Source organism: Staurois parvus, unplaced genomic scaffold (assembly GCF_062004578.1).
Source record: "Staurois parvus isolate SC_StPar_1 unplaced genomic scaffold, SC_StPar_1.0 ptg001281l, whole genome shotgun sequence".
Classification (NCBI taxonomy): domain Eukaryota; kingdom Metazoa; phylum Chordata; class Amphibia; order Anura; family Ranidae; genus Staurois; species Staurois parvus.
Window position 1 is genome coordinate 1,279,123 of NW_028319077.1, and position 22,378 is coordinate 1,301,500.

The following is a 22,378-nucleotide window of genomic DNA, read 5'->3' on the forward strand; positions in this document are numbered from 1 at the left end:
GATACAAATTTTTGTAGCTGCTTTTATTTCTTTTTTTTCCAGGTGGAGCTCCGCTTTAAGTACAGCCTTAAGTACATAAAACCAATATACATTCTTTTGATTTGCAGTTGGCAATTATTATTGGACTATGGCTCTTAGAATTAACAGAACATAACCCTGCGATACTCGCAGCACTGTGGATTGTGACATACCGAGCTGATTCATAAAGTTCATCCACTGCAGACAGGTGTGACTGTATAAGGGGTGCAAGGTTCCCATGTCACCCTCCTCTAGCTGTGTCTGCCGTTTCCTGCATAGATAAAATGGTGTCACTGGAGATGGAAATGACAGAGAATTATGGATTAAAGTACAGCAGGCACTACCGCTGGATACCTCTGTGCATGTTCCAAGCTGATCCCAGGCCGGTCTGGATAACTGGGCACTTTAAGGCTCTCCGTCTTGTGTCTTCGCCTCGTCCGCGGCTCCTCTGTGCGTTCGCTGACAATGTCATCTGTGGTTTTCGGGGGTCCCAGCTCCGCATTGTCGGGTTTGCTCTGAAATTAGAGTTGTAATACAAAGACACAGTTCAAATAGAAAATGTGTATATAATTATTATACAGGATTTATAATTAGAAGCAGCGCCAAAAGTTTGCGCAGGACTTTACAATCGAACAAAAGATGAATAAAAAGGGGCCTATTTGTAGGGGGAAGTCGGTACTGCTATCCATGCTCTGCAGAACATGCTTTTATTTGGCCCTTGGGGCACTATATCATCCACTGACACCAATGATGGGGCACTAGATCATCCACTGACACCAATGATGGGGCACTATATCATCCACTGACACCAATGATGGGGCACTATATCATCCACTGACACCAATGATGGGGCACTATATCATCCACTGATACCAATGATGGGGCACTATATCATCCACTGATACCAATGATGGGGCACTATTCCTCCCACTGACACCAATGATGGGGCACTATTCCTCCCACTGACACCAATGATGGGGCACTATTCCTCCCACTGACACCAATGATGGGGCACTATTCCTCCCACTGACACCAATGATGGGGCACTATTCCTCCCACTGACACCAATGATGGGGCACTATTCCTCCCACTGACACCAATGATGGGGCACTATTCCTCCCACTGACACCAATGATGGGGCACTATATCATCCACTGATACCAATGATGGGGCACTATTCCTCCCACTGATACCAATGATGGGGCACTATTCCTCCCAGTGACACCAATGATGGGGCACTATATCATCCACTGATACCAATGATGGGGCACTATATCATCCACTGATACCAATGATGGGGCACTATATCATCCACTGACACCAATGATGGGGCACTATATCATCCACTGACACCAATGATGGGGCACTATATCATCCACTGACACCAATGATGGGGCACTATATCATCCACTGATACCAATGATGGGGCACTATATCATCCACGGATACCAATGATGGGGCACTATATCATCCACTGACACCAATGATGGGGCACTATATCATCCACTGATACCAATGATGGGGCACTATATCATCCACGGATACCAATGATGGGGCACTATATCATCCACTGATACCAATGATGGGGCACTATATCATCCACTGACACCAATGATGGGGCACTATATCATCCACTGACACCAATGATGGGGCACTATATCATCCACTGACACCAATGATGGGGCACTATATCATCCACTGACACCAATGATGGGGCACTATATCATCCACTGACACCAATGATGGGGCACTATATCATCCACTGATACCAATGATGGGGCACTATATCATCCACTGATACCAATGATGGGGCACTATTCCTCCCACTGACACCAATGATGGGGCACTATATCATCCACTGACACCAATGATGGGGCACTATATCATCCACTGATACCAATGATGGGGCACTATATCATCCACTGATACCAATGATGGGGCACTATATCATCCACTGATACCAATGATGGGGCACTATATCATCCACTGATAGCAACAATGGGGCATAATTGCTCCCACTGACACCAATGAAGTGGCACAATTCCTCCTAATGACACCAGTGATGGGGCACAATTCCTCCCAATGACACCAACAACTGCTCTCATTGTTCTCAGCAATAGGCACAGCTGCTCCCAGTGACACCAACAATTGCTCTCATTGACCTCAACGATATGACCCATTCTTACAACGTAGCCAGAACGCGTTTTCATCACCTGGAATGGGGCAAATTGCTGTGCTTTTTTCCAGGGATCTCCAAAGTTTCTTAAACAAAAAGGGCCAGTTTGCTGTCCTTCAGACTTCAGGAGGGGGCGCTGGATTGTGGTGTTTGGGAATAGAAAAGGTCCCGACGTCAGTGGGGAAAAAAACAATGCCCTATCTTTGGTGTCAGTGGGATTAATTGTTCCCCAACTTTGGTGTCAGTGGGAGGAAATGTGTCCTATCATTGGTGTCATTCGGTCCAAAAGTTGGTGTCTTTGGGAGGAATTGTGCCCCATCATTAGTGTCATTCGGCCCAAAAGTTGGTGTCATTGGGAGGAATTGTGCATATCATTGAGATCAACGAGAGCAATTGTTGGTGTCATTGGGAGGAATTGTGCCCCATCATTGGTGTCATTCGGCCGAAAAGTTGGTGTCTTTGGGAGGAATTGTGCCTATCGTTGAGGTCAATGAGAGCAATTGTTGGTGTCACTGGGAGAAATTGTGCCCCATCACTGGTGTCACTGGGAGGAACTGTGCCTATCGTTGAGGTCAATGAGAGCAACCGTTGGTGTCATTGGGAGGAATTGTGCCCCATCATTGGTGTCATTCGGCCCAAAAGTTGGTGTCATTGGGAGGAATTGTGCCTATCCTTGAGGTCAATGAGAGCAATTGTTGGTGTCACTGGGAGGAATTGTGCCCCATCATTGGTGTCACTAGGAGGAATTGGTGTCAGTGGGAGTTAATTATGCCCCATTGTTGGTATCAGTAGATGATAGAGTGCCCCAAGGGCCAAATAAAAGCAAGCATAGGGCCACATTTGGCCCTTTGAGACCACTGCTTTATACTGTAAATGTGCCTTATGATCATGACCCTGGTAAGCCCATACTGCTGCTTTATAAATTGGGCATAAAATTCTGTACAGCAAACAAACATGGAGGTTAGGCGTTGTAATAAACGGTGTAAAAAAGAAGAAAACTCCCTGACACTGGAACTTCTGGTTATTAGGGAAGTCATTTAATGGAAAGCTACAGAGGTTTTAGGCCAGTTTTATATCAACTAAGGTTTTTTTTATCCTTGTTTCACAAATACACATCCATTACATTGTACACTCATGACAAAGGATTCCCGGAGCACGATGATTTTTTTATTCTTAAAGCGTAAACAGCAGAAGGTGCTTCCTTTCAGACACTCTTTCTAGAGAGGTAGAGAAGCAACTGAACTAACTCATTCACTTGTGCGCGTAAATTTCAGCTTCAGCTATTGAGCACGGTTATAAAACCTTTTTTTCACCTACTGGCTGATGTTGAGAATTCAAAATACTTAAAAACAGTTTTGATTATAAAGAAGTTAAAAATTATTGTGTATATATACAAAAAATATAACCATTCTCGTGTAGAAACTGCACACTGCTATCAATGTGCCGATTTATGTGTGGCTCTATCCTGACATCTCGGAGTACCAGTCTTTGGGATGTAGTCAATATGGCCAAAAGTTTGTAGACACCTGACCATGAGGTCAAAAGTATGTGGGCTTTCCTCCAAATTATGGAGTTTAGGTGTTCCCAGTGAAGGGTACGAGTCTGACTACATCATACAAAGACAATGTAGACTGCGCTTTCACCCTTGTGATAACAGTCTGATGAAAATGTTTCTGTTCCACCATGACTGGGCCTCTGTGTACAAAGCCAACTCCATGAAGACATGGTCTGACCAGTTTGGTGTGGAGGAACTGGAGTGTCCTACAAAAGAGCCCTGACCTGAACCATACTGAACACCTTTGGAATGAATTAGAACACCGCTGGTGATCCAGGTCTTCTCATCTAACATCAGTAGCAGACCTCACAAATGCCCTTTGAATGGGCACATATTCCCACCGAGGAGTAGAGGCTAAAGTCATGGTCTGACCAGTTTGGTGTGGAGGAACTGGAGTGTCCTACACAAAGCCCTGACCTCAGCCTCACTGAACACCTTTGGGATGAATTGGAAAACTGATTGTGAGCCAGATCTTCACATATAACATCAGTACCTGACCTCACCCTACTGAACACCTGCCAAATGAATTGAAACAGCAATGGTGATCAAGGTCTTCTCATTCAACATCAGTACCTGACCTCAACCCTACTGAGCACCTATGAAATGAATTGTAACAGTGATGGTGAGCCAGGTCCTCTCATCCAACATCAGTACATGACCTCACAAAGTCTTCCCAGAGGAGTAGAGGCAAAAGACATGGTCTGACCAGTTTGGTGTGGAGGAACTCAAGCGTCCTACACAAAGCCCTGACCTCAACCTCACTGAACACCTTTGGGATAAATTGGAAAACCGACTGAGCCAGGTCTTCACATCTAACATCAGTACCTGACCTCACCCTACTGAACACCTGCCAAATGTATTGAAACACCAATGGTGATCAAGGTTTTCTCGTCCAACATCAGTACCTGACCCCAACCCTACTGAGCATCTATGAAATGAATTGGATAACCGGTGGTGAGCCAGGTCCTCTCATCCAGTATCAGTACCGGACCTCAACCCTACTGCGCACCTATGAAATGAATTGGAAAACCGATGGTGAGCCAGGTCCTCTTATCCAACATCAGTACCTGACCTCACAAAGTCTTCCTGGAGGAGTAGAGGCAAAAGACATGGTCTGACCAGTTTGTGTAGGGAACTTCAGTTCCTCCACACCAAAGCCCTGACTTCAACCCTGCTTAACACCTTTGGAATGAATTGGAACACCAATGGCGATCCAAGCCTTCTCATCCAACATCAGTACCTGACCTCACAAAGTCTTCCTGGAGGAGTAGAGGCAAAAGACGTGGTCTGACCAGTTTGGTGTGGAGGAACTGAAGTGCCCTACACAAAGCCCTGACTTCAACCCCGCTGAACACCTTTGGAATGAAATGGAACACCAATGGCGATCCAAGCCTTCTCATCCAACATCAGTACCTGAACTCACAAATGGGCACAAATTTCCACAGACACTCCAAAATCTTGCATAAAATCTTCCCAGAAGGCAGACAACGTGTTCAACAAGCTAGTTGTAGTAGTCAGGTGTCAGGCCATTGTACATGGAAATAACAGCAAACCATACTTCCAGCACTTCAAAATGTACACATCAGAGGCACGATTAGTTGTGATTTAAGTAGGTATGAGCTTCTTTTTGCAATTGAGCAAAACGTATTGCTGAGTGAATCCTTTACTCTATAACAGGGACAGTGTGGACTAAATCATCAATAAACGTCTACCCTAGAGTGAACGTAAAACCACTTGGAGAAGCACAAAGTTGAGTCTTGTGTCCAAGCCACCTGGCATTTCATAGTTCAATGACAGCTTATTCTTCTGCTGTAGAAGACATTGCTTGGACCACACTATCTGGTATATTATTTTCAGCAAGGAAACTTGATGATGAGACAATGGATTACACTTTTACGATGAATATACGTTCCTGGAGGAATCTAAAAAATTTGAAAACACTCTGGGATTTACCCCAATTTACTCAAGACAGCTTAAAAGGGTGATTATCCTCTCCAGTATTTTCTCTGACAAGCAACAACATTGAGAAGTCCGGAGTGCGATTTTCTCAACTGTTATTGTTACTTTGTAATCGTATTTAAATAGCTACAGCAAAAATCTATTTCACACTTCGCAAACTTCCTCATGTAGATCCTACTACAAGTAATCGCTAGTCATTATAGCCATCCTTGTATGTGGCAGGAAATATTGATTCACTATTTTTATTGGAACCTTAGCTGATCTATTGGATATGTACAGTAACTACTGTACACTGTAGGCATTTGGGTGGAGGGTTTTATTTTTTTTTTTTTTGGTGGTGGGGGGGGTCTGGGATTTGCTATGAAAACATTTTGAGCCCCTTTTTGCATCTGTTCATTGTGGGAACAACTTGCAAAACACAAGACGCCATTCAAATTAAAAGGAACCCTAATGCACCTAGCCAGCAAACAATAACATATGTTTAAAGCTGAATTCCAGGAATTTAGGCACTTTATAAAAAATGAAGGCACACTATGTGTTAAGTCCAAGGAGCTGCATGACATCTCCTGGGCTTCTCTCTGTAATCTGCATTTCAAAGGTTTATTTGCTCTGCTAAGAAAACACAGAGCAGCTACGCCTGCCCTCCACTCTGCTGCCCATTCACAGAAGCCTTTGTATTTTCTGAATGTGTTCAAATAAAAAGGCTTCTGTGATTGGGCACGAGGAGGGACTCTCCTGTTCAAGATGCAGAGCTCAGAAGGACCGTCATTATCCTGGAACTACAGCGAAAGCTGTCTTTTGGGAGTACTATAAATCTGTCATACAAAAAAAGTAACCGAACCAGCCCCAGACTGCACTTGGGTACTGACCATACAAGACTCATCAACACCAGTCTGTCTGAACATAGAACTCTTTATTTGAAACTCGAACTGGCTTTTTATACACTCGGGACAAATCCCCCCTCCCTGTATAATGTCATAGGGCGGGGACAATCTACATTTAGCAACAAGAGACACACAGTAATTCAAACTTCACACCAGCAGATAGTCCCATCAGGAGGGAGGGCTGCTGGAGACACCCCCCCCCCCCACTAAGCTAATACACAAACACATACATCCCATAATAGTTTGCTTCCAAGCAAGACACACAATAGAACAATGGGATGCAACCACATGGCATTAAACAATCAAGAAACCCCCTCACCCCGCCTATACATGTCTACACAATATTAGGACATATCACCCTGTACACCTAACAGGCACAGGGTGACTTACACATAATAGGGATATGGGGAGCTGAGACAGGGGTCTCCCCACCTCTCCAAAGTGAGCTGTGTTCCATAGGCCCCCCACCCAAAGTGACTCATGTCACAATAAATATTAGAGCGAAGTCCTGGGGGTGTCATGCACTTTACTGGACTTAACTCATAGCATGCATATATATATATACATATACATATACACACACACACATACATATATACATATACATATATATATATATATATATATATATATATATATATATATATATATATATATATATATATATATGGAGCGGTTTTAGAGGCAGACTTTTTGCCTAGGGAGCACAAATTCTAAATACGCTCCTGCTCAGCATACCATCATCTTTTATATTGTACAAAAGAAGGGTTATGTATAGTGTCTTTTTTTTGCAATAAAATTATAAAAACTGTATTTTCCCCAAAAACTGTGTCTAAAAAAAACATTGTGCAAATACCATGTGACATGCATTCAACCATCAATTTATTCTCTAGGGCCTCTGCTTTAAAAACTTATATAATGTTTGGGGGTTCAAAGACATTTTCTATCAAAAAATACTGATTTTAAAATGTAAACAAAAAGTGCCAGAAGCGGCTTGAGGCTGAAGTGGATAATATACCCTTCCTGTCCATTCAGTAATGCTACCATGAAGAACAGTCAGTTTTTACTGCGAGAGTGAAGTTCCATTTTAAACCCATCACAACGCACAGATGGGTTGTGCTGACAAAAATGCTGCATGTCCTGTAAAACCTGCCTTGTGCCAAGCTGGAAGCCCAACTCTTGTTATTCTCTTTTCTTACCAGCATATCCCAGAAGCTCCTGCGCCCAGTCTTGCTGGGTGGGGTACTTGGCTCTGTGCCGGATGGAGCGGTTGATGGCGGAAGCGACACTGGAGAGGGGCGGGGCTTGTTAGATGACTGAGCCAAGCCCTTCATATCGGGCAATGATTGGGAGGGTGCCTTTCCTGTAATCAGAGAGGAAAAAGATCAAACACACAAAATTCAAAACTAAGCAAAAAAAAAAAAAAAAAGTCTACTCTTACCATTCATGGCTACTTCCTGTTCTGATGGGCTGACGGGGTCCACACACAGGGGCATCTGCAGGATGTGGAACTCAATGATGACATCGCACAGTGCGTGGCGCAACGAGTTGGCGAGCCGCTCAGATAGCTGAGAGGAGCTGATGTTTCCCTTCTCCCAAACATCAAAGCGCACCAAGGTCAGAGGTGCTGGAAGAGGAAAGGGCGGGGTCATAAAGGCACTGAGAGGAGGCAGCGCTAACATTGAAAGGACCACCCAACCAAGAGTGCCTACCTGAGCTGTCGGTGGTGGGATCCGGTGTAAACTTGCCGACTTTAGTTAGCGACTCGAATGTGCTGACGCTTAGTAGGTGGGATGTTGTAGAAGGGCACACAAGAGGTGGACCAGTCCGCTCGCCATATGCCTGCGTCACCAGGGCGCCATGCTGATCCACGAAGGAAAGTGCGATGCAAGCGATACCTGGGGGGAAATCGATGTTTATTATCACCTAATAACCACATGTGCCGCTAGACCCGCCACCTCCTCCTTCACTGAAAGGCTTTGCCTCCTGGGATATGCATGCCACATATCCCAGGAGGAGCGCTATTCGTGTGGAAGACTGGAGGAGGGATAATGTATCTGAGGGTGAAGATCTGCTTGAACCGCCGGAGTATATCTGATATATCCGTGATTTCGCATTTCTGGGAAGGGGGCCTGCGTGTCCTACCCACGCCGCTATTCGTGGCCTCGGCTGTCAATCACTGGGTCCCGTCCTGTGATCACTCGCCGGCACCCGGCGATGAAGGAGCATTACCGATGGAAGGAGAGAACTGTAAATAAAAAACACATTTCTCTCCCGTCAGCTCCTGTGCACTGCTATGCATGGCTTGCGTCTTGTAGTTTTCTACAGGCAGACTGTAATGGGTGGAGCCTGCTGGGCCCCTCCCACAGCTCTGCTCTCTGCAAAGTCTACGTACAACCCATTGATGATGTCATTGTAACTTTTACAAGGTGATAAATACATTGGCAAAGGCATTCGGTGCACCAAAAGTGGACGTAACTCCTTTGTGACTATTAACCACTTTCCCGCCGCCCTATAGTAGAAGTACTGCTACAGGGTGGCAGGACTGTGCAAAATCACGTACAGTCAGGTCCATAAATATTGGGACATGGACACAATTCTAACATTTTTGGCTCTATACACCACCACAATGGATTTGAAATGAAACGAACAAGATGTGCTTTAACTGCAGACTGTCAGCTTTAATTTGAGGGTATTTACATCCAAATCAGGTGAACGGTGTAGGAATGACAACAGTTTGCATATGTGCCTCCCACTTGTTAAGGGACCAAAAGTAATGGGACAATTGGCTTCTCAGCTGTTCCATGGCCAGGTGTGTGTTATTCCCTCATTATCCCAATTACAATGAGCAGATAAAAGGTCCAGAGTTCATTTCAAGTGTGCTATTTGCATTTGGAATCTGTTGCTGTCAACTCTCAAGATGAGATCCAAAGAGCTGTCACTATCAGTGAAGCCATCATTAGGCTGAAAAAACAAAACAAACCCATCAGAGAGATAGCAAAAACATTAGGCGTGGCCAAAACAACTGTTTGGAACATTCTTAAAAAGAAGGAACGCACCGGTGAGCTCAGCAACACCAAAAGACCCGGAAGACCACGAAAAACAACTGTGGTGGATGAGCGAAGAATTCTTTCCCTGGTGAAGAAAACACCCTTCACAACAGTTGGCCAGATCAAGAACACTCTCCAGGAGGTAGGTGTATGTGTGTCAAAGTCACCAATCAGGAGAAGACTTCACCAGAGTGAATACAGAGGGTTCACCACAAGATGGAAACCATTGGTGAGCCTCAAAAACAGGAAGGCCAGATTAGAGTTTGCCAAACGACATCTAAAAAAGCCTTCACAGTTCTGGAACAACATCCTATGGACAGATGAGACCAACATCAACTTGTACCAGAGTGATGGGAAGAGAAGAGTATGGAGAAGGAACTGCTCATGGTCCTCAGCATACCACCTCATCAGTGATCATGGTGGTGGTAGTGTCATGGCGTGGGCATGTATGGCTGCCAATGGAACTGCTTCTCTTGTATTTATTGATGATGTGACTGCTGACAGAAGCAGCCGGATGAATTGTGAAGTGTTTCGGGAATATTAGCGGCTCATATTCAGCCAAATGCTTCACAACTCATTGGACGCTTCACAGTGCAGATGGACAATGACCCAAAGCAGACTGCAAAAGCAACCAAAGAAGTGGAATGTTCTGCAATGGCCAAGTCCATCACCTGACCTGAATCCGATTGAGCATTTCACTTGCTGAAGACAAAACTGAAGGGAAAATGCCCCAAGAACAAGCAGGAACTGAAGACAGTTGCAGTAGAGGCCTGGCAGAGCATCACCAGGGATGACACCCAGCGTCTGGTGATGTCTATGCGTTCCAGACTTCAGGCTGTAATTGACTGCAAAGGATTTGCAACCAACTATTAAAAAGTGAAAGTTTGATTTATGATTATTATTCTGTCCCATTACTTTTGGTCCCTTAACAAGTAGGAGGCACATATGCAAACTGTTGTAATTCCTACACCGTTCACCTGATTTGGATGTAAATGCCCTCAAATTAAAGCTGACAGTCTGCAGTTAAAGTGAATCTTGTTCGTTTCATTTCAAATCCATTGTGGTGGTGTATAGAGCCAAAAATGTTAGAATTGTGTCCATGTCCCAATATTTATGGACCTGACTGTATATATACGTGATTTCCATTACGGGGTAGGGTGCGCGTGTGTGCGCCCTGCCCTACCCGTACCGCTAGCTGGCAGCTAGGGATGTCAATCACCGGGTCTTGGGGTTTGTCTGGGAAAGCTGACAGGGGGGAGACCTGTGTGTAAACAACACAGGTCTCTCTCCTGTCAGTAAGGACATGCTGCTTTGTATCTCTTTGCACAGCATGTCTCCCTAGTAATACACACACCACACACAGTTAACCCTTTGATCGCTCCAGATGTTAACCCCTTCCTGCCCAGTGCCATTAGTACAGTATCAGGTGCTTTTTATTAGCACTTATCACTGTATTGGTGTCACTGGGGATGTCAGTGGCAGTTAGTCAGTTCCCCCCAGTGTCCGAATGACCACCGCAGTCCCGAAATAAGTCGCTGATCGCCGCCATTACTATAAAAAAAAAAAAAAAGGAGTCCTGCACCACTTTGGTGCGGATTTAACGCGATTTGAGCCATACAAAATGTGTGTCTCAAATCGCACTGCAGATACATTTGCATGTATTTCGCCCAGGAATGCGGTGCGCAATTCCTGTGCAAATTAAAAGCAGTGTCCCGCACAGCAATAGTTTGAATTCGTTTCTGCTATAAAACATATGTAATTAAATAAATAAGAAAAATTAAATGTCTTCACAAATTTAGGCCAAAATGTGCTCTGCTACATTCTGTACATTCTTTTGATTAAAAAAAAAGGCGGTATATACACTGGAATTATTTATTTTTTTATTAGTAATGGCGACGATCAGTGACAGGCATTCTGCAGGACATTGTATCTTTCTGATGAATCCTACTGTATATGATGTTGCCCCTTACCTTTCCCTCCTGTGCCTTGACCCCCAGGCTTGTTGTACAGGAACAGGTCCAGCTCAGGCAGGGTGCTGTGGTAATAATGCTACAGGAATAAACAAGGAGTTAGTATCAAAGATTCTGGGTGATCCCTCCTTTAATAGTATCAAAGACTCTGGGTGATCCCTCCTTTAATAGTATCAAAGATTCTGGGTGATCCCTCCTTTAATAGTATCAAAGATTCTGGGTGATCCCTCCTTTAATAGTATCAAACATTCTGGGTGATCCCTCCTTTAATAGTATCAAAGATTCTGGGTGATCCCTCCTTTAATAGTATCAAAGATTCTGGGTGATCCCTCCTTTAATAGTATCAAAGATTCTGGGTGATCCCTCCTTTAATAGTATCATACATTCTGGGTGATCCCTCCTTTAATAGTATCAAACATTCTGGGTGATCCCTCCTTTAACCACTTCCCGACTGGCCGTTGCATATAAACGGCTGGACGGTGGCAGTGCAGGGTCGGGTGGCCGTCTATAAACGGCCTCCCCGCACCCTGCTTGTGCGCGCTCCCTGGGAGCGCGCAGCACCGCGATCCGGTGCCCGCTGTGTCCTCCGGACACAGTGAAACACCGATCGTCGGACGGGACCTCTGTACGAGGTCCCGATCATGTGATCACTGATTGGCCAATCAGTGATCACATGCAAAGTAGTAAGAAAGATGTCACTTCTGACATCATTGCTTACTATGTGTGAAATCTGTGAATGATCACAGAGGTCACATGGTACAAGGCTATTCACAAAAGCCTTGTACCATGTGACAAGCTGTGACCAATCACAGCTCACTCAGTTCTTCTCAATGAGTGCAAGAATGCAGCCAGAGAGAAAGAGAAATGATTGCTTTTACATCCTATATGGGTGTAAAAGCAATCAGTGTAAAAAAAAAAAAAAAAAAAATCTTCATCACCCCTCACAAGTAGTACAGTGTCACCATGGTGACACTGTACTGCTAGGGTGACAGTATGTAAAAAATAAATAAATAAAAAATAATATAAAAAAATAAACTAAAAATGTAAAAAAAAAATGTTTAAAAATTATAATTTTTGCTTATAAACTAATTTGGATTTTTTTTTTTTTACTAAAAAGATAACGGAATAAATTTTGGCTAAGATTTATGATGAAATATTATTTATTTGCAAAATTTTATTAAAAAAAAAAACTTTTCAAAATTTTTGGACATTTCATTTACATAGCAAAAAAAATACAAATCCCAGTGGTGAATAAATACCACCAAAATAAAGCTTTATCTATCTCAAAAAAATGGTAAAAAATTCATTTGGGTACAGTGTTGCATGACCGCGCAATTGTCATTCAAAGTGTGATAGCGCTAAAAGCTGAAAATTGCCCTGGTCAGGAAGGGGGTAAAAGTGTCCGGACTGGAAGTGGTTAATAGGATCAAACATTCTGGGTGATCCCTCCTTTAATAGTATCAAAGATTCTGGGTGATCCCTCCTTTAAATATTACCCAAAGCCTCAGATTATTTACATTGTTCAGGCACTGGAAGAACATCTACTAACTTGACACCAGCGTCATCTAGAGTGGCGGCACATAGCGGCGACTTGTCTGACCTATAACAATTGTCTTGCTTTGCATTACTAATTGCTGATTTATGGGAACTAATACAGGCCATACATGGATCGAATTCCGAACGCATTTTCTTTACAAAATTGGAATTTTCGTGCGCTTTGTAATCCGATGGCACCACCATTGATTTCGAAATTCAACCAACCAAGCCTTCAATTTCATCTCATGTTGCTACAGAGAAGAATTTTCGTGGCAAAGAATTTTCTTTTCTTTCCAGGTCACAGCTCATGTTCATTTCTTTTTCATTTACATTTCTCGCATGATTCTTCCGTCATGGATTCAAAATTCGTTCGTTTTTCAAAACATTTCCAACATGCCCGATCACTCAAATTCAATGCTTACATGAAAATCGGTAGTTTCTATGGGCCACTAATGGTGCGAAATTCGAACGAAAATTCTTAGAAAAGATTTTCTAAAGAAAAGTCTTTCGGAATTCGACCCGTGTATGGCCGGGTTAAATGTTAGTGTTTCCATATACAGGATGTGCACAATTATTAGGCAAGTGAGTATTTTGACAGAATCATAATTTTTATGCATATTGTCCACCTCCAAGCTGTATAAACTTGAATTCTTATTGGATGAAAGCATATCACGTGATGTATATTTGTGTAATGAGGGAGGGTGTGGCCTAAGGACATCAACATCCTATATCAAGGTGTGAATTATTAAGCAGCTTCTTTTCCTCAGGGAAAATGGACCAAAAAGTAGATTTAGCTGACTCTGAAAAGTCAAAAATGTAAAAAATCCTTCAGAGGGATGCAGCACTCTTGAAATTGCTAAGATATTGGGGCGTGATCAAAGAACCGTCCAAAGGTTTGTTGCAAATAGTCAATAGGTTGGCAAGAAACATGTTGAGGAAAAAAAAGGCGCAAATTGGCTGCAAATGATTTGAGAAGAATCAAACGTGAAGCTACCAGGAATCCATTATCCTCCAGTACTGTCATATTCCAGAACTGAAACCTACCTGGAGCGCCCAGAAGTACAAGGTGTTCAGGGTTCAGAGACATGGCCAAGGTAAGGAAGGCTGAAACCCGACCACCACTGAACAAGACACAGAAGCTGAAACGTCAAACGTGGGCCGGGAAATATCTGAAGTCAGATTTTTGAAAGGTTTTATGGACTGTTGAGATGAGAGTGACTCTTGACAGACCAGATGGATGGGCCAGAAGCTGGATCAGTAATGAGCACAGAGCTCCACTTTGACTCAGATGCCAACAAGGTGGAGGTGGGGCACTGGTATTATTAAAGATGAGCTAGTTGGACCTTTTTGGGTTGAAGATCTTCAACCATCTAGATAGACTCAAAATTAACTGCTAAACCTACTGCCAGTTTTTGGAAGACAGTTCTTCAAGCAGAGGTCTTTCAAGAAGACCAAAATATTTATGCAGGACAATGCTCCATCACATACATTGAAGCACTCCACTGCGTGGCTAGCCAGCAAAGGCCTGAAAGATGAAAGAATAATGCCGTGGCCCCCTTCCTCACCTGACCTAATCCCTATTGAGAACACGTGGGCCCTTCTTAAATGGGAGGTTTACGGTAAAGGAAAACAGAACACCCCTCTGAAGAGTGTCTGGGAGGCTGTGGTTGCTGTTGCACAAACAGTTGATCGTCAACAGTTCAAGAAACTGACAGGCTCCATGAATGGAAGGCTTATGACGGTTATTGAAAAGAACGGTGGCTATATTGGTCACGGATTTTTTTTTTTTTTAACCCTTTGCCCTCCAGAGGATTTCTTCCCCCCCTTCCTGACCAGGCCATTTTTTGCATTATGGTACTGCGTTACTTTAACTGACAATTGCGCGGTCATGCAATGCTGCACCCAAATGAAATTTATGTCCTTTTTTTTTCCCACAAAGTGAGCTTTCTTTCGGTGGTATTTGATCGCCTGTGTGTTTATTTTTTGTGCTAGAAGACAATTTTGAGAAAAATACATTTTGGACTTTTTGCTATTAAACATGTCCAGTAAAAAAGTAAAAAAAAAAAAAAAAAAAAATCAAATTTCGTCATAAATTTAGGCCAAACTGTATTCCGCTCCGTGTCTTTGCGAACAAAAAAAAATCCCAATACGTGTAAATTAATTGGTTTACGTAAAAGTTATAGCGTTTACAAATGGCGGTATAGATACTGGAATTATTTAAATTTTTATTTTTCTACTAGTAATGGTGGCGATCAGCGACTTTTAGCAGGACTGCGGCAGACATTTTGACACTGGAGGGGGACTAAATTGGTGTCACTGACACCCGTGACACAAATACAGTGAGCAGTGCTTAAAAAAAAAAAAAAAAAAAAAAAGGAGCGACACTGTACTAATGGCACTGGGCAGGAAGGGGTTATGTGAGGGGCAATTAAAGGGTTAACTGTGTGCTAGGAGGGTTTTACTAGAGGGCGGGGGAGGGTGTTTTACTGTTAAGCACACTGATCAGGATGGCTGTGCAGTGTGCTCGAGCTGACAGGGAAGAAGACTTGTTTGCCGACAATCATGAACGGGAAGGAAGACCGTTTTGTTTACAATCACCGGGCGCTGGCAGGTAATTACCGGCCGGGACCCAGTGATTGACATCCGCGGCCGCAAATGGCAGCGTGGGTAGGGACCGCGTGCGGGTAGGGCGCATGCCCCCTACCCGGAAATGCCAATTGCGTATACATTTTTGTGATTTTGCGCACAGCTGCCGCCGTGTAGCAGTGTATCGGCTATACGGCGGCGTGGAAGCGGTTAGTGGTCAGAAATGTTTATTTGTAAATTTTGAGTCGATTACTATCGAAAATATATTATGAAATATGATGAAAACAAACAAGTGAGATGGGAAAATGTTCGTTTTTTATGTAGTTGCATAATAATTCTGCACACTAATAGTTGCCCAATAATTGTGCACACAAATATTCTCCTAAGAAAGCCAAATCCTCACTTTGACTTGCTTAAATATTCACGTTTGAGGTTTATTAACATTTTGGATTGACCGAGAGCTCTGTAGTTCAATGAAATGAATCCTGAAAAATACAACTTGCCTAATAATTGTGCACAAAACGCAGACATAACATATTAACATCAGAAACTCAGGCCTAATCCATGCAGCACTACAGCGCCCCCACCTGGAAGTGGTGTTCTCCATTGCTGTCAGTGTATTTGGGAGTATGGAGGAAGATGAGCAGGTTCTGGCGCAGGTAGTAGGCCATGGCCTGGAGACATGGTAGGGAAGACTGAGGGATGGTGAAGAGCAGCACTTCTGTCGGTGGTGTTCCTCGGGGCTGGATGAACTGTAGAAGAAAGATATCAAGGCTTGAACCTGACCCGACCTAAAACCCTTTTGGGGGTTACAACAGTACTTAAGTGCAGCCTATATGGGGCTAACTGATCTTGCAACACAGGTCTGGGGGGTGCGACGGGGACACAGGGAGGGGAAGAGCCAGGCTGTGTGTGCACGACAGGGACCGCCCAGCCCTGGAAGGGTGACACCACGTGTTACCGCAGATCCGATCCATCTTGCAGGGATTGTCGGCTTGCTTTAAAACTTTTTGGTGTCACCCCTTGAGATAGAGGTCACCCGTTGCGGCGCGCACCCCTCACACCCACCCAGGGATGCAACTGGCAAGATGGATCTTGTTTTTTTTTTTTTTTTTTTTTTTTTGATGCCCAATGTGATGCCTGACATACAAGGCAGGTCTTCTCACCCAACACCAGTATGTGACCTCACAAATTCTATTTTTGTTGAATGAGCACAAATTCCCAAAGACACACAAATCTTCTGAAAAGACGATGCTTTAGCTGAAGTGATGGGGTGGAGGGTGGCTATATAATAATGCCCATGATTTTGGAACAGGATATCCAACAGGCTCATATAGGTGTGATGGTTACGTATCCAACAGGCTCATCTAGGTGTGATGGTTACGTATCCAACAGGCTCATATAGGTGTGATGGTTACGTATCCAACAGGCTCATATAGGTGTGATGGTTACGTATCCAACAGGCTCATATAGGTGTGATGGTTACGTATCCAACAGGCTCATCTAGGTGTGATGGTTACGTATCCAACAGGCTCATCTAGGTGTGATGGTTACGTATCCAACAGGCTCATCTAGGTGTGATGGTTACGTATCCAACAGGCTCATATAGGTGTGATGGTTACGTATCCAACAGGCTCATGTAGGTGTGATGGTTACGTATCCAACAGGCTCATGTAGGTGTGATGGTTACGTATCCAACAGGCTCATATAGGTGTGATGGTTACGTATCCAACAGGCTCATACAGGTGTGATGGTTACGTATCCAACAGGCTCATATAGGTGTGATGGTTACGTATCCAACAGGCTCATATAGGTGTGATGGTTACGTATCCAACAGGCTCATATAGGTGTGATGGTTACGTATCCAACAGGCTCATATAGGTGTGATGGTTACGTATCCAACAGGCTCATATAGGTGTGATGGTTACGTATCCAACAGGCTCATATAGGTGTGATGGTTACGTATCCAACAGGCTCATATAGGTGTGATGGTTACGTATCCAACAGGCTCATGTAGGTGTGATGGTTACGTATCCAACAGGCTCATATAGGTGTGATGGTTACGTATCCAACAGGCTCATATAGGTGTGATGGTTACGTATCCAACAGGCTCATATAGGTGTGATGGTTACGTATCCAACAGGCTCATATAGGTGTGATGGTTACGTATCCAACAGGCTCATATAGGTGTGATGGTTACGTATCCACAAGGCTCATATAGGTGTGATGGTTACGTATCCAACAGGCTCATATAGGTGTGATGGTTACGTATCCAACAGGCTCATGTAGGTGTGATGGTTACGTATCCAACAGGCTCATATAGGTGTGATGGTTACGTATCCACAAGGCTCATATAGGTGTGATGGTTACGTATCCAACAGGCTCATATAGGTGTGATGGTTACGTATCCAAAAGGCTCATATAGGTGTGATGGTTACGTATCCAACAGGCTCATATAGGTGTGATGGTTACGTATCCAAAAGGCTCATATAGGTGTGATGGTTACGTATCCAACAGGCTCATATAGGTGTGATGGTTACGTATCCAACAGGCTCATATAGGTGTGATGGTTACGTATCCAACAGGCTCATATAGGTGTGATGGTTATGTATCCAACAGGCTCGTGTAGGTGTGATGGTTATGTATCCAACAGCCTCGTGTAGGTGTGATGGTTATGTATCCAACAGGCTCATATAGGTGTGATGGTTACGTATCCAACAGGCTCATATAGGTGTGATGGTTACGTATCCAACAGGCTCATATAGGTGTGATGGTTACGTATCCACAAACTAATAGTGTGTATCTGGGCAGGACCTAAATTTCCCAACACTCTTCTCACCTCCACATCAGCAGGGGTCAGTTTACAATTCCTCTGCAGCATAACCGTGATGATGTCCAGCGTGGCCTCATCCAGACGCTTCCGGAGGACCTTCACCAAATCATCAGTTATCTCGGAGCCTACATCAATAACAGAAATGTCATTACACCTCATCCAGCAAGGTCGATCATCCACGCTCTGCATGACCAATTTCAGGAGACAGAGACAGCGGAGGACCACAGGCAGTAGAAATATTTAGCTGTCACATACAGTCAAGGCCAAAAATATTGTCCCCCCTGCATTCCTGTCAGATAACGCACCACTTCGCACAGACAATTGTTGCGATTACAAACGTTTCGGCATTTTCATGTTTATTTCTTTTATGACACAAAAAGGTGGAAAAACAAAAGGCCAGATCTGACACATTCCACCAAAAACCCCAAAATGGACTGGACAAAATTATTGGCACCCTCAATTTATCCTCCCTGGCGGTCTAACTGATAAATATTTTTGAATGTCAAAGCGGTACATTATTTTGCATGAAAATTTGTGGTTTTATATTGTAGGCCTGTAATTCTTAGGAATAACTCACTTAAATCTGTCCAAACAAGAGTCTAGTAAACATTCCGGGGATGATAAAGTTTGAAACAAGAAATCATAAATTATAATATTATAAAAAAAGAGAATTTAATAAATTTATTTCAATAATGTAATCAAACCAAAAACACTGAAATTTGAAATAGAGCGCCAAGTTCGCACATCGCTGAGCTCAGTCGCAGAATCGTTTTCAGTGTCTGATGAGGAATTTCCCCCACCAATCATTATCACTCAATTCTGCAAGTGGTTCTGATTTACTATCGCTGTTCTCTAGCCGGTCTAAAACCGCGTCTGACCTAAAGGGACGCTTTTTGGACGCCATGGACGTTTCTCAGTTTCCAGGCAGAAAGAACAGTAAAAATGCAGGCAGGGCGCCGGGCAAAGCACTCGGGACAAAATGTATGTGAAATGGTTTGATACAGGAATGTAATCCTAACAGATTACAATGTATTGTGTGTGTATCAAGTTTTTACTTTTTTGAATCTCCCACCGGTTCCGCCCCCCCTACGTCCTGATGCTCTCAGGGAATGGAACCCGGATGCCGGTATTGGCCGGAGGACATGGCCAGGGACACAGCGGAAGGACATCGGGGGATCACAGGTCAAGGTAAGGATCGGGGGATGGCAGGTCAAGGGAAGGATCGGGGGATGGCAGGTCAAGGGAAGGATCGGGGGATGGCAGGTCAAGGGAAGGATCGGGGGATGGCAGGTCAAGGGAAGAATCGGGGGATGGCAGGACAAGGTAAGAATCGGGGGATGGCAGGACAAGGTAAGGATCGGGGGATGGCAGGACAAGGTAAGGATCGGGGGATGGCAGGACAAGGTAAGGATCGGGGGATGGCAGGACAAGGTAAGGATCGGGGGATGGCAGGACAAGGTAAGGATCGGGGGATGGCAGGACAAGGTAAGGATCGGGGGATGGCAGGACAAGGTAAGGATCGGGGGATGGCAGGACAAGGTAAGGATCGGGGGATGGCAGGACAAGGTAAGGATCGGGGGATGGCAGGACAAGGTAAGGATCGGGGGATGGAAGGACAAGGTAAGGATCGGGGGATCGCAGGACAAGGTAAGGATCGGGGGATCGCAGGACAAGGTAAGTATCGGGGGACGGCAGGAGAAGGTAAGGATCGGGGGATCGCAGGACAAGGTAAGGATCGGGGGATCGCAGGACAAGGTAAGGATCGGGGGACCGCAGGACAAGGTAAGGATCGGGGGACCGCAGGACAAGGTAAGGATCGGGGGACGGCAGGAGAAGGTAAGGATCGGGGGACGGCAGGAGAAGGTAAGGATCGGGGGATCGCAGGAGAAGCACTATAGTGTAATCCCGGGGTTACCGCTTTTGGTACTGTAAATTAACCCGGGCCACACTCGGGATTACCGCTAGGAAGGTTAATATTCGGTCGCACACCCCTTGGAAAAAATAACCGAAATCAATGGCTTCCTGTCACCATCATGGAGTTTCTTCCACCTCTCTACTGGAATTCTGAACCACTCCTTTTTCACCAACTGAAATAAACATGAGAATGCCTAAACATTTGTAGTTGCGGCAATTATCTGGGCGAAGTGGTGAATTACCCGACAGAAATGCAGGAGTGAAGATATTTTTGGCCAGGACTGACTAGATGGCGTCATCACACAATGGTTTACAGTAAGGAATACCTGCTTCTCCCACTCCATGAACCTGCAGTAAGATATGTTTGTCCATCTGTCCCACTGGCCTAGCGGAGTCTGAACTTCGAGAGGAGGACAGGTCCAAAGAGAGGCGACTTCCCTATAAAATAAGGATGATAGGAAGTCAACGGAAACCTGACCAGAAGATGAAAGTACACAAAACGTAACAATTCGACTTCATTACCTGATTGCTTACCATCATATCTTCTGAGAAAATCGGTTCCTGACTACGAGACAGAGCCAAAGACCGAGACAACGACTGAGACAAATCAAAATCCAACAGCCGCCCATTACCAGAGGTTTCAGACAGTCTAGGAATGGAGAGATGGAGGATTCAGCCAATTAGATGTACAACACATGCTCACAGTTCAAAGTTCAGTGGAGGACTTGTAGTGCCTTCAGTTGGGCCAGCCCGCTTCTAAGGCCTCACATGGACACATGGACATGTGTGTTTATATTTATATACTTTTATGAATTTGGATACTTACTCAATAAATCTTGGAATACTACACTATGGGAATCTATATTTTTTGCTTCGCAATCAGCATATAAACCCCCTAGGACCCCAGGTGTTCTTGCCAGTCCAGAGGAGGGAGCCTATTGATGACCAGACCCTAATACAGCACACCCCCAAAGGGACCTCTGATTGACATTTTAAGACCCAGGCCCACAGAGGAGGCGATTCCTGCACCAGGCTGTACCCCATTAGAGAGGAGACCTCTGGCTGATACATATGATTAATGTGCATTAAGATATTGCAAACTCACCAGAAGCGCTCTTACTATTTACCGCACGTCACCGGAATATCATTTGCTCACACTGGGGCAATAAAGATTAATGCGCATTAAGATTGCGCTTCTGGTGAGTTTGCAATCTTACTATTTACCGCACGTCACCGGAATATCATTTGCTCGCACTGGGGCAATAAAGATTAATGCGCATTAAGATTGCGCTTCTGGTGAGTTTGCAATCTTACTATTTACCGCACGTCACCGGAATATCATTTGCTCGCACTGGGGCAATAAAGACTAATGCGCATTAAGATTGCGCTTCTGGTGAGTTTGCAATCTTACTATTTATCGCACGTCACCGGACTATCATTTGCTCACACTGGGGCAATAAAGATTCGCACTTGGATTTAATTACTCTGGAACGGTTTATAATCCACTGTTGAGACTTAGCCCCCAACTGAGTCTTATTAGTACATTCTGCACTTTAGTGGGACATTTTCTTTTTATGCATATCATTTATATTGGCATAATCATTTTATTGCTCCTATTACTAATCTAATGTGGATTGTTACCTAATCAGTTATTGGGAATGTCATTTACGTCACAGTTCTTATTTTTATCACCCCACCGATACTATTTATTTTATTATTCACTTCATTTGTTCTAGCGCTGCACTATTTATATTTTATATAATACAGCATACACCCGTGCGAGGGCCGAGGAGTTCCATGCATCCCCGTGCAGGCATGCCATTCAAGTCGACTGGGATGCAGTGGCTGCACTGACAGAGCCATGCAGGTACAAGGACCCGAACACGCAGTGCCTGAA

The 22,378-nt window shown here is 44.2% G+C and overlaps 1 protein-coding gene across 1 annotated transcript in view; it reads right to left on the reverse strand.

The window, feature by feature from the left end:
- The window catches only part of SZT2 (SZT2 subunit of KICSTOR complex), a gene marked incomplete at its 5' end in the record, with an annotated part of 137,111 nt that overhangs the window by 105,136 nt on the left and 9,597 nt on the right, over nucleotides 1–22,378 (reverse strand). Inside the window, 10 exons of the mRNA XM_089660816.1 lie at nucleotides 192–289; nucleotides 373–533; nucleotides 7,792–7,955; nucleotides 8,034–8,219; nucleotides 8,305–8,490; nucleotides 11,613–11,691; nucleotides 16,322–16,486; nucleotides 18,574–18,692; nucleotides 20,808–20,919; nucleotides 21,016–21,130. Of these exons, the coding sequence (XP_089516942.1) occupies nucleotides 192–289; nucleotides 373–533; nucleotides 7,792–7,955; nucleotides 8,034–8,219; nucleotides 8,305–8,490; nucleotides 11,613–11,691; nucleotides 16,322–16,486; nucleotides 18,574–18,692; nucleotides 20,808–20,919; nucleotides 21,016–21,130 (1,385 nt within the window). The remainder of the gene's footprint in view (nucleotides 1–191; nucleotides 290–372; nucleotides 534–7,791; nucleotides 7,956–8,033; nucleotides 8,220–8,304; nucleotides 8,491–11,612; nucleotides 11,692–16,321; nucleotides 16,487–18,573; nucleotides 18,693–20,807; nucleotides 20,920–21,015; nucleotides 21,131–22,378) is intronic.